General features: G+C 34.7%; 1 protein-coding gene across 2 annotated transcripts in view; it reads left to right on the top strand.

Moving 5' to 3' along the window:
- Positions 1 to 683: 683 nt before the first annotated feature.
- Positions 684 to 13,578, top strand: part of LOC127853665 (protein kinase C-binding protein NELL1-like) — a 73,905-nt gene continuing 61,010 nt past the window's right edge. Inside the window, exons 1-2 of one of the 2 annotated variants that reach the window (XM_052388360.1) lie at positions 684 to 1,049; positions 3,119 to 3,318. In XM_052388360.1, coding sequence (XP_052244320.1) covers positions 3,252 to 3,318 — 67 coding nt within the window. In that variant the 5' untranslated portion in view covers positions 684 to 1,049; positions 3,119 to 3,251. Of the gene's footprint in view, positions 1,050 to 2,284; positions 2,441 to 3,118; positions 3,319 to 13,578 lie in introns of those variants that run through there. The other variant, XM_052388358.1, reaches the window with a different exon arrangement.

Here is a 13,578-nt window from a genome sequence, read left to right as displayed (position 1 = left end):
TGTTAGTTGCGTACATTCACAAGATATGCTTCGTATTATGTTTAATATTCTATTAAAATTATAGTTAATCTTAGTCTATCACTAATTATGTAATTTGTCAACAAAACAAGCAACTATCGGACCATGTGTTCCACTGTGTTAAGTTAATTTTCGCTCCAGTTTTATTCAATGTATGCCCAATTGTTTGATGCAATTTGGCAGATTTTGAAACACTTTCACTACGGTCTACTTATAATATAGGGTCGTGTTTTTTAAAAGGTTTTCAATGTTCTGAGAGAATTTAAAACAAAGTGAGCAAATGTTAAATTACCGGAAAGCAACAAAACTGAGTTAAAGAAAAGATGGAACCACTGCAACGGGTAACCTGGCGATTTAAAACTTAATTATATGGTCGCCATAGAGTCTGGAAATCGTCTGAAGCTTTGCTTTGGCGTTTTTCTGAATGAGCATTTGCCCTACGCATTAAGTCTCGAAAACCTACTTGCGTGGGTTAAGCAGCCATTGTTCTTAGGTTTTGCCACTTGCGGAACCACGGATTCGAGATGCACTGTCTGATTTATACAAAAAATATCGTCTGCTCTTGGCTTTCCGCGATTGTTGGATCGTTCTATGGAAATTCCGGTCGTCTGTACAAAACGGAGAATTTCTCGCCTGCAAATTGTTGCAGACGGTAAGTTAACTATAGCTCGTGCTGGTCGCGTGAGGGTATCAGACCGCGCGCGTGGCTTTTCTATCTAGTCTCGTCTGCCGAGTTGACTGTGAAGCAGACGAATAAAAAAAGCGTGGACAATAGTGAAAAATAAAAATGACTAAAAGAAATTTGATGAAATGGGAAAATGCTATAGTGGCTCACTGTTTTGTGTTTTATATCGATAAATTTGATTGTGTGCTGATTCATTGAAAGGATTTGGATTTTAGTGAAATTATTCCATTTCAGAGTGTCTGTAGGCATTTGGAATATAAAAAGGATTTTAGTGCGGAGCGCATATAAAACTGTACAATATTCTCTGTGTTGATGACTAATCTACAGGTTCGTCGATTTTCACAAGGTTGGTGTAATGATCAATGCGCAAGATATTGTCTAATGGTTCATATCATGTTGAAACAGGTTGTCTTGGAATTTAGAGGATAAAATATGAGATTCTGAAATAAGAAAAACGGCTGACAAAGCGATAATTTCAATTTTATATGCTAACCTCCTTGCTCAGATGCCGGCTTTACCATTGGTATTTTGAGTGTTTTTGAAATAAAGGCTGGTAACTAATTATCAGTCATGAAAATTACCCTCTTTTAGATAAACCATGTCGTTATGCGTCACTAGTGCTTATTTAATTAAGGTCTTAAATGAAAGCGGATCTCAAAACGACGCAATTTCTGAACTAATGTCAATATCAGATATGGTCAGTATTTGCAAAGATGTCAATGTTAAGAGATGTCGATAATAGCTTACAATACGTTTGTGTTTCGATTAGTGGTAAGTGGTAAGTGTTTGCGATAAGTTTTCAAAAACTTAACGACATACCTGTCTCAAAATAATTTTAGTGTTACTCTTTTTTGAATTCCTGTTTGGCTTATTGTTTAAGAAAATATGACGCTAATGCATTTAAAACAATTCAGCATTACAATATTATAATGATTAAGTATATAAATACATTAAGGAAATGCGATAAGGATTATGTCCGGAATGGCATTTTTGTAAATCTTTTTCTTTGTATGAATTATGTGTTTGTATTTTGTTTAGTCATTAAACATAAAAGAAAAAGTAAATTGTATTCAAACAATATCCAACTTTCCAAATAGCATCTTACACCATCTCTATAAATAGAAATTTCAAGCAAGTTAGCTCAAGACAGTTAATCTTTTTTTTGCGTATACCACTCTGATGAACATTAATAGTGTGATGACAGTTGTTTAAAGTCGTAATTTGTATCAGATAAATATTATGGTACGGAAAATATAATAAGCCGATTTTAATATGGCATTTTTTAGCATCACTACTGTAGTTAGGGTTTTGACAGAATACCTAATTTGTGACCGGTTAAGCGATAACTAATCTATTCAAAGGCCACATTCATAAAGAATTTATTAAAAATCATTGTTCTCAAAATTCGTCATTGGGTGTGCCATATGCTGATTGGAATGTACATTGTTGCGGGATTTTAATAGTTAGTGAGTGATCGTTGCGTCAGTTTGTTTTGGAATTCCCAGCAAATGACATCAGATCTAATACCGTAGCAATTATTAATAGCGCTGTCGAAAGATTGTGCAAGTACCTGTAGAAGAACAAAGATATCTTAACTGTCTTAACTTCACTAGACTATTTGCTCTTTAATTATCGTTAAAGAGAAATATATTAGAGTAATTGTGAATTGATTATTGATGTACTCTGTTCTGTGAACGGGGTTATGTGTTTGACATTGTTGGAGTAGAAAAGATCGAGGTACTCAATAGAAGAATGGTTGTTATTATATATGACGTATTCTTATAGAAAGGTCATTGATCATAGGGCATTATCAATGTCTTTAAGCTTTGGTGTACACATAATAATGTTTATATTATTATTGGCATCTTTCAATATCGTAGTAGAACAACCGTTAAACACCTGTAAACCGATTTCATGATATGTAGTCAATTGTGTTCATACTAATTAAATTACTTGTATTTTCTGATATATTGAGGAATATGGGCAAGGTTGCCAAACGATTATTTGATACGAAAAATAAATGATCTAATTAACTTAAAAAATTATCATAAGGAGAACATATGCTTAGTACATTAATGAAAAGTCTACAAAGTTATGAATCTAACGGATAAATGTTGCTGTATGTAATTCCATACCTGCAGCAATTACAATATATTGATAAAATGGCCACACACTCAACTCGGATCGTACGCCTGAATTATCATCTCAAATAATTTAAATCGTGCAAAATAATTGAACATTGTGAGCAATGGCAAATGTATGTCAATTTTGAGCTGTCAAAACTAAATATTAAAAAAGTCTTATATTTAATGATCATGGTTTGGTTAGACGATACAACATGTGTTACATGACAAATGACTGCACACAAACATCATATTGACTTTGAATTTATGCATATTATCATTTTTTTTTCAGGAGGTACCATACCAATCAACAGAAGAAAAGTGTATCACATATTTAGGGATTTACGACCAGTGTGGACAGAATAGGGATATGACAGTATGTTTATTATAAGGAGAACTTTGGGTAGAAAAGATATAGGACAGGCATGGGAATTAGGACTTGTCTATGTAGTGCGCATTCTCTGGTCTTCATGCTCGGTTGTATAGCAGCGGGTGAGTACATTATGTACGTTAATTAGGGCATGATTGTGACGGTAATCATAGTTGTTTTGTTATGCAACGCCATTTGCTAATACTTCGTGGTAAGTCTTATTTAAAAAAAAACTTGTATACGTATTCAATGTGGTTGTGTCCATATAAGATGTGTATACTGTGACGTCTAAGCGTTGTAAGCAGCAAAGCATCACCTTTACACACATCAGTAACATGCTTTCGTTTAGGTCGGACCACAGCCTTAGACGGCGTGGACAACATTCTTTTCATATAGTTAAGAATAAAGAATGTATTAAGACTGGTAAACTACGTCGTTCACAAGCATGCTAGTACGCACGTGATTCATGTCATTTACAACTTCTTTTAAATGACGAATGTTATAATTTAAATAAGAAAACAGATCATCATTTGCTCAATATCAAACAGTTAAGACAACAACTTAATTACGAATGTTTTCTTTTAAAGTAATTATGCTTGATGAACTCGGTATGAACTTGAATCCGGATAAGTGCCTCGCCATAAACGTAATATATATGAATATAACACAATATAACAGCAGCACTTATATGCTCTCGTGCACAGGTGGTTAGCGTGTGGCTATGATATTAATTAGTGAAAACATCATTTTGAATGATAAATAATCATATTATAACGAAAAATTAACTTTTCTGAAAAAAAAAATTTCACTATCAAATATATATATAACAAGGTATGCAACTCAAAATCAGCCCAAAACGGGGTGCATCGCTTTGAACAGCCATATCTTCATAAATTTTGCAGCGATTTTCACGATCTCGGTCTTATTCAACGCAGAAATGAATTTCCTTTCTGGAAATGTATATGTCTTGCAATATTTTTACAAATGCTGGGTCAACTTTTAAGAAATAACACGATACACAACACGCATGACCCAGTTGACAGTGATCATGCTGTCTTTAAGACTGAAATCTTCACGGAGTAAAGGGCAACTTCCCTACAAAGTTCATGTAGTTCGATACCATAATTCAATAAAACGTATGAAAAAACATTATTACCGTTCTTGTCGTTACATTCTGCATCAAGACTAACTGTCCAGCGCCGTTTGAAACCTTTGTTTACATACATTTCAACTAACTGACATTTTAAACATACGAGTGATTTCATTGGTCCAATGCGGAGGTGTGTCTTTACAACTGGAGATTTCATTCATAAAGAATACATGATCACTGTCAACTGGGTCATGCGTGTTGTGTATCGTGTTATTTCTTAAAAGTTGACCCAGCATTTGTAAAAATATTGCAAGACATATACATTTCCAGAAAGGAAATTCATTTCTGCGTTGAATAAGACCGAGATCGTGAAAATCGCTGCACAATTGATGAAGATATGGCTGTTCAAAGCGATGCACCCCGTTTTGGGGTGATTTTGAGTTGCATACCTTGTTATATATATATTTGATAGTGAAATTTTTTTTTTCAGAAAAGTTAATTTTTCGTTATAATATGATTATTTATCATTCAAAATGATGTTTTCACTAATTAATATCATAGCCACACGCTAACCACCTGTGCTCTCGTGTCGCCTACAGGTGTCGTCATGATTGGCGAATGATCATTACCATATGTTTTCTTGCATTCATGGATCTTTATGTAGCATCTACATATAAAGCTACGTAGTTAATGCGATTTTGTGGGTGACGTTCTCACGGTGCCAATCCCAGCGATAAAGGGGAGCACTGCTTGAAATCTTTTTTTTTTCACAAAAAAATTGCTCACGTCTATGAAAAAACCCGATTATGTTCAGTGATGTTTGCTCAAAAATTGCAGCCTCTGGAAGGCTGTTTGCCGATTGCAAAAAGTAACATATTTTCCCAAAATTTTGACGCAAATATCCAAAAATCCTTTTTTTTTCAATAAACTCAATAATTTATTTTATTATAATGCAATATACATGAAATTCCTTAGCACTTTATAATTTAAATTTAAAAATGCACTTAAACATGCACTTATAATAATTTGAAAACTGTTCTCTATAATCATATATATATAATTAGGTTTCATTTTTCCCAATATCATGGTTTATCGTGCTTTTTTTCCTAACCCAAAATAAAAATAAAAATATAAAGTAAACAAAACAGAAAAAAACACTGATTTGTTAGTTGAATAGAGAGTGAGAATATTTTGTTCATACACTGTTATTATCTCAATGACATGTTTTTTAATTTTATCCTTATGCGATCTTTGTACTGTCCTCGATGTTGTTTATAAATAACCCCATACTTCAATCTAAAAAAATGTGTGAAACGTATGTAATAAAAATACATGGTGTTGATTTTAATTCTACATGGCTTGTTTAATGTTAAGCTCTTATTGGTATATTTAGAAAAAGAAGACTATTGGGTTAAATAAATTTCCAAAACAACGAGCACAACACAATTTATAGTTTAAGCTGTGGTATATTTCTTGCTTCATTTGTGTTTCTCGTTCTTCATTTTATTTAAGTTCTATCACAATAAGCCTCTATAGAAATTGCATTACCATTGACGCTGTATGCTGACAGTAGGTGTACGATTCAGTCCCTTACATCTTACCATTAACGCTGAAAAATGACAGTTGGTGTACGATTCAGTCCCTTACATCTTCACAAGCAGTATTCTCATGATTTTCTGTGTTTTGTTCTGAGAAAACTGGGCTTAATTCATGTGCGTAAAGTGTCGTCCCAGATTAATCAGGGACGACACTTTCCGCTTTTATGGTATTTTTAGTTTCAAGGAAGCCCCTTCTTACCGAAATTCAAGTTTAGGCGGAAAGTGTCGTCCCTGATTAGCCTGTGCGGACTTCACAGGCTAATCTGGGACGACACTTTACGCACATGTATTATGCCCAGTTTTATCAGAACAAGACACCTCTAAATCTTCATCAGCATACCATTGAGTCATGTTCTGAGAAAACTGTTCATTATGCATGTGGGTAAAGTGTCGTCCTAGATTAGCCTGTGCAGTCCGCACAGGCTAATCAGGGACGACACTTTTCGCTTTTATAACATTTTTCGTTTAAATGAAGTATCTTCTTAGCAAATATCCAATTTAGGCGGAAAGTGTCGTCCTTGATTAGCCTGTGCAGTCCGATGACACTTTGCGCACATGCATTATTCCCTGTTTTCTCAGAACACGACTCCATTCATTAGAAGTCAATTCAAAATGGGCGTTTTTAAAGTATCTGTAATACCTTTAGTATGTCAAAACCATGATTACCGTTGGTGCTTCTTAAATATTAGTATTTGTAAAGCAGGCATTGTCATTTCAAAAAGCAATGTCTTTCATGTTACAATTATGTGAAAAGTGGTTAAAAACGTTCCAATCTGTACAAAGGTAATCTTACAGCGGATTATGTGCCACTTTGTAAACTCATTGGAGAAACACTAATTACACATCTATCTCAACTTTATGATGTGGCGTCGAAAGATATTGAGACGATACCTGTTTTCATGTTATTATCCTTGATAACTCCGTGTGAAACGCGGTTTATTCATTTACAATGGCCTTCACGCAACAAAAAACCTGTCGCTGTCGGTGAATAATTATTTTTATGAGTTCTTTGCCAGAACAAATGCTTGTTTGTGCTGCATTCTCATATATAATTCATACGTGGTAATGGACTTTCCGCAACTTGCGGTCTAGACGAATGCTCCAGCAATTGTATCGATGCTCTTGGCGTTGATTATCATAAAGTTTTATCATGGATTTCATCGCGTTTGTTGTGGTATAAATGCGTCATAAGTTTTGTTTCCCATTTGGTTAACAATGCCTGATGTAAGACATATGTTATTATGCACTTATCACGTATATTACTCTCAAATTCCTATAGACATACAATCATGTTCACTTTATACATTTACATTTTACATTGTCCACAATACTTCAAATATCCTTAAGCTTTCAAAAAAAAAGTCAAATTATGAAACGATGCTGCTTTCAGTCATTGCAATAGAAACCACATTCGCGAAGTCTTTTAACTAAATTGTTGAACCAATCGGAAAAAGTTTTAGTTAACTTATTTTATTTTATGGAATGATCTGAGTTTACGCATATTAAGCTCGCCTTTGTTAATAATACCTATATTAAAACGTGTTCATTTTGCTGCAAGCAGTGTGGATATGTGTTAAGATTGTTGAAAAAAATCCACACAAATTGATCTTCTCGCCATTCAGTAGCATACGGTTTTGAACTAATGACAATTTGGTTGATTAGATGTATTTTTAGCAAAATTGTAAATTGGATATACTGTGTGTAAAGTTGTTTAAACGGTGTCACACTACTGTATTCCAACACATGTCATCAAGGAAAGAAACGCCATCTGTAGTTTACGTATCATGAAAATGACATTGTTTCACATTGCTCGGATTTTCAATCGTTCAAACCTTTTTCCGCGTATTGCAAAAGAGAAATACTTCAGTTACAATGGTAAAAATCTCATCTGACGTACAGATATAATCGGACCAGTGTGTCGTATTTGCTATATTGATAGGAGCCCATTGCAGTGTGTTTCCTTGGCTTAGCTTTTATCAAAGCATCTTAGTCCGAGCCGAGACCCAGGAATGTTTGGTTAATCCAATACTTTTTTCAAACATAATACAGTGGTTTGTTGAAAGAAACATACACTAGAGCAATGTTTAAACAGCTGAATTTTCTTTCCTATATGCATAAGGAGAACATTCGACTAGCTTTTGGTCGATATTGGTTCGTTTGTGCTTGCTGTAGGTACGTATTGAATTTTTTTAATGTACTCATAATTGAAATTTTATGTAAAGAATGTATAATGTTCATATCGTAACGCAGCTGAATGCACAACTTTATGGCAGCTGATCCCACTAATGTTTTGTTTATAGTCAATAATATGGCGCAAATGTGGAACGTGCCAATAAGTGCACTTGAAGTGAACATATTTAACGGAGTGTCGTAATCGTTGCATAACAGTATTCGACATATTTAAAACACTTTGGAGTATTCCCCATGTGCAAACAATAACGCAATCGGCAAAGTGTGTTTTTGATAACCAGAGATAATGAGTTTCGTAACAAACGCATTTGAAACATTACCAATGAAATTCTATTTAAGCCAAATACTATTACAATTTATAAAAATACTTTTAAGGTTTAACTGTAGTTCTCACATGAGTAGAGATCATAATGTAATATTATTTTTAAAACCCGGAAACAAACAAAGCTGTAACTCGTGAAGTGTATTCAATTGTGTTCTTAAAATGCAAAATTAATTGCTAAAATGATGCACATTATTAATATATTGTATTTCGATTAGCGGAATGTATTTTTATGAAAAATGTATTATTGTAGACATGAGGTATGCTTATAAAATTAGTAATTGCTGTCTTTTTATCTTTGCAAAGAATTATATGATGATGTCCTCATCCGTTCCCATCACTATAATGAATTATGGCAGAGGATTCATTTATAAAGTTTTAATTAATTGGGAATTTTATCAAAAATAAATTGAATGGCGATTATAATTGTACCTATAAAGTTATTTTGAGATTTACCCACTGCTATTTACGTATTTATTACACCATTGTGTCGCCTGAAAGCAATTACTGAAGTATTTTAAAACTATAAGCACGGAATGCATTTTAAAATTTCGTTCACGTTAGATATAAGATACCAAATTGAAATGCGTCAATCGCCAAATGCACTGTAATGTCTTAACTCAAATGGCGCCCATATTCTAAATGATAAAACCCCTCCTAATGCAATCCGCGACAAGCATCGATCACCTTTATTGCGTACAAAACAACGGACTATATTAATTGAATTCCTTCACGGGACCGGTTATATGTGTCTGCTTATCTTTACTTTTCTTGTCTCAAGACGAAGATCAAATATTTGATCAGGAAGAATGGCATTAATGAGACACTTCCTAATGTAACGATATTGATAAACGACATGGGCCGTGCTCTGTGAAAAAGGGGTTTAATGCATGCGCGTAAAGTGTCGTCCCAGATTAGCCTGTGCAGTCCGCCTAAACTTGATTTTTGCTAAGAAGAGACTTACTTGAAACGAAAAATATCATGAAAGCGGAAAGTGTCGTCTCTGATTAGCCTGTGCGGACTGCACAGGCTAATCTGGGATGGCACTTTACGCACATGCATTAAACCCCCTTTTCACAGAGCGCGGCTCATGTCAATGTCAAATCCGTAACATTAAGCGCGTGGCAATTGTCGCTTAATGCACGTTAATATAATACAAAACGCTAGTAATGACGATGTACTCTTGAAATGTATTTTGTACGACCTAGTCACCACCAACGATGAGTAAGAAAGAACTCGCCGAATCCTCTTCAGACAGTTTCTATCATACGTGCGCCATACATGTTATCGATATATTTAATGTTCTCCATTGGCAACGCCGTCTGGGATTCTGAGAAGATTGCGAGCGAGATTCATCGAATGTCATGCTGGTCAATGCCGTGAGTCAGATGTAGTTTTTTATTAGATAAGTGTCTGTCACATATACATAGTGTTGTATGGAATTTACTTTTTAACATACACACATACAAGCATGTTTTTATAGTTTTCTTTTAAGTTAAACAGGTATACTGTTATGTACAAACACTTTTATATCGGTGTATATCTCTTTCAGTGTGTTGGTTGTTTATTACACAACATCGCGATAGTAAATTTCGATATCTATCAAATAGATTGGATTCCATTATTTGGCGTTGACACTGTTGATATTTATAAAAACCCAGCTCTACCTTAACAGAAATGTATTGCAGAACTATTGTTATGCGCCATAATAAAGTAGTTCGTGCTTCAGCTACATTCCAATACGATATATGTTTAATAAAGATTTGGTTCAAAAGTAAAACAAATCTTCTCAATGGAAGAAAACTCAAATGTATTACTATTAATAGGTGTTGGTTTACTACAAGCTGTTAAATAATTAAAAGCGTGACGCTTGCACTTTCGGTTAGGCAAATGCAATACTTCGAATGTTATGGTTTAAGTCTTTAATGACTTGTAATTGTGATAAGTCTTTGTTTGTTTTTATTTATTTATTTTCATAAGAACGTCGTATGACCTACTTAATGGCCACGGATCCTCGTAAGCTACGTGGTGAAAATATATATTTTAGTCCTAAATAGAAATTGGGAATTAAATGTGTCCCCCTAGATCAATTACCGCCATGCTGTATGTTAGGGTGTTGTAAAGAATACCGCAATATTACCAGCGATTTTCCCTTTTTATAAAGTACCTGTAAAAGGTACTCCCACTTGAAGAATGGAAACTATAGTCAATTTTGGTCCAAAACCGCATTATCTGCAAGTCAACAATTAAAATGATCACTGACACTGAACATTTCAAGCCAAAATGAATGTAAATCAATATTTAAGTTGATTTGTGCTATTGTGCTTTTGATACCAAGCAATAACAAAGGCCCATAATTCCCGCTTGTGAGCTCTCACGACGCGAATTTTCCCATAAATTCAGGGTTTTTCGCGCTTATTTTTCCCAATTGGTATGTGGTACAGGTACTTTTCCCAATTGGGAAGGAAAAATCGCTGATTACAGAGGCAATCGAAAGATGCATTTAAAAAATCACATTGTTTGAAGTTACTTGAGAATATTCGCCGTTGGGTATAAAACCCTTATTGTGTAATTATGAGGTTTATATTGCAATATATCGGAATTAAACGGGCGAAACAATATTATGTGATAAATATTCTTATTTCCTTAAATAAAGCCTTGAACAATATATGCGTTCATGTTCTAAGTAAATTTAACATGCATGCATCTAACGTCTAAGACAATAATATGGAGGAATGTGTGATGTACCGAGGAGAAGCACAAGATACTGGTTTGCCACCCTTGCGAGTGGCATGTGCGCATGCCAGGATGAGATTTGTCGGCTAGAGAATGCAGGTGATGCCACGGAAATGTTAACAGTGCTTGTAAAAGGACGCACCTGTTTCGCAAGGTGGCACATTTAGGCTAAAGCCTTCGTCGGTGTGTCTCATAAAGCGAGGTTAGGTCAGAAGGTTGTCCGAAAACCTTCCGCCGCTTGAAACACTATAAGCCGACTTGAGTTTATCAATGAGCATTTCAAATTTCAAATTTATCTACGGAATATGGGTAAATCATTATATTACATTAATCGAAAATAATACACATTTTCATTACCATAACAGAATATCACACACATGTTCAGCACTCATTTTTCAATACGAAACGTCCGTCGTTTGTCGATCGTCGTCAGTTGTGCGTCGCGTGATGTAATAGTGTACCTTGTGACCACTCTAGAGCCATAATGTATTGCCCATGCATTAGGAAACTTGTTACTATTTACTCAATCATATCTCCGGCAGGAAATATGTCACATAGGGGCATAAAGTACGTCAGAAAGCCAAAATGATTACAGACTGAAGACGTCATATGTTTCGCCAATTTTCATTAAATTATCGTGCTCAGATATTCGTTGTAATTATATCTTAGATGAGTGACAATAGTCCGCTCCGTTGAAAATTATGGACGCCAGGGGTCTGAGCATGTTCAATAGCTTTATAGAATCATTGTGAAAACTCTAGAAGTTAAATTTGTGTCCATTTTATTTAAATTGTTCAGATTATATGCTCTTAAAATATATCGGCCGAGTTAAAAAAAACACACATGACCGTCCGTTGATTAACCTTGTGCCGTACTGTTTTGGCAATTGGTCACTTGCCATAAATAAAGGACCATGAACGTATGTACAATAGGATTGCAATACTGATGGAGCAGCTGGAGTTTCACTTCTTTATATTGCAGCCAGAGAAAGGTTCTGGTCTGTCAAAAACATAGCCGCAACAGGGAGGGGCAACTTTCCATAAATCGTTATAGTAAAACCAGTCACAATATTTGTTTCTCATCTTCACGAAAATCGAGCATATCATTAGTTATCATAATATCTCGGCAAAGTTTGAAAATATAAAACATGGTTACGATGAGGCTTTTGCTTACATGGCTATTGTAAAACATTGTGAACATATCAAAAATCGCATTTTTCCAAATGAACATACACTTTTATCAATACATGTGTTCTAATGACATCCAAACCAAGTGTGGACATTGTTTCGGATATAAGTAATGTCAACAGCCACATTTATTAAACAAACAACACACAAGCTGCTGAAAGCAGTTTAGTTACTGCGGTTCTCAAATATGCAACATCAAGGTCGTGTTTCTCCTATTTACTTAAACATTTGTAATTCAGTTTGTGAGTTTCCTATGCAACATCGTATGTCTGTTTTTTTACGTAATACATTAATCGTGTACAAAATTTAAATTGAAAATAATGGAAAATTGTGAACACCGGCAACCTTGTGTAAAAGACCAAAGTCAAACGTGGGTTTCAACAAATTAATTTTAGAATTCATTAGGGAGTCTGATGACTGTTCAGTATGCCCTTTAATGTAATTTATCTTAACACATTCGGTATGAGCTAAGAGAATACATACATTTCTAGCTACCACATTATTAATTTATTTTGAATAGTCTGACCTTTGTATTTGGCTTGGAAGTCGTATGTCTCTGCCAGATGCTGCCTGCACGATGCGCTCCGACATTTCACTAATCACCATAAATCATAGCTTAATGCGCTGCACTTGTAATTACATTGGTCATAAATTTCCAGGGCGGCTGGACATTGCTTTTGAAGCGACCGTATGTATCAACTTTAATTAAGTCCGAAATAGTCCATCATTGACCATCTGGCTATTTGATTCTATTAATTATCATCAATTACCGACATTATGTTGTACCTATGTTCGTTTTGGGGTTCGATTGTGTGCCTGTAAACTTGTACCTTCACAGCTCATCGGCCTTTCGTTACAGCCACCTGATCTTTTAAAATTCATGATAACACATCTTGGAAAACGCTTCTGTTTCTATATTTCTAGAACACTCCTATAAAAGTGGGCAAAATGCAAAGTCTGAATATTTCTATTTATATCGTTATACAAAGCATTCTGAAGCCAGATGAAAGCGAATAGGAATAAATTCCAATTGAACAAATTGCTAATGCAGCGTTCATTAATCACAACGTCTGGGTCGCGTTACTGCAAGAAAGCATAAAAATCAAGCGTCTGATTACATCCTCTAGTCACGGGTTCATCTATTATGAATGCTTTGAGTAGTGCATTATACAGCAACAGATCCTTGCAATTACTTTTCTGACAACTTGGGAATCGTGATCCAGTTATTCGTTGAATATTTATTTGTATGCCCCCCTTCG

This window comes from Dreissena polymorpha, chromosome 12 (genome assembly GCF_020536995.1).
Source record: "Dreissena polymorpha isolate Duluth1 chromosome 12, UMN_Dpol_1.0, whole genome shotgun sequence".
Lineage (NCBI taxonomy): Eukaryota > Metazoa > Mollusca > Bivalvia > Myida > Dreissenidae > Dreissena > Dreissena polymorpha.
This window is presented reverse-complemented; position numbering and strand designations above follow the sequence as displayed.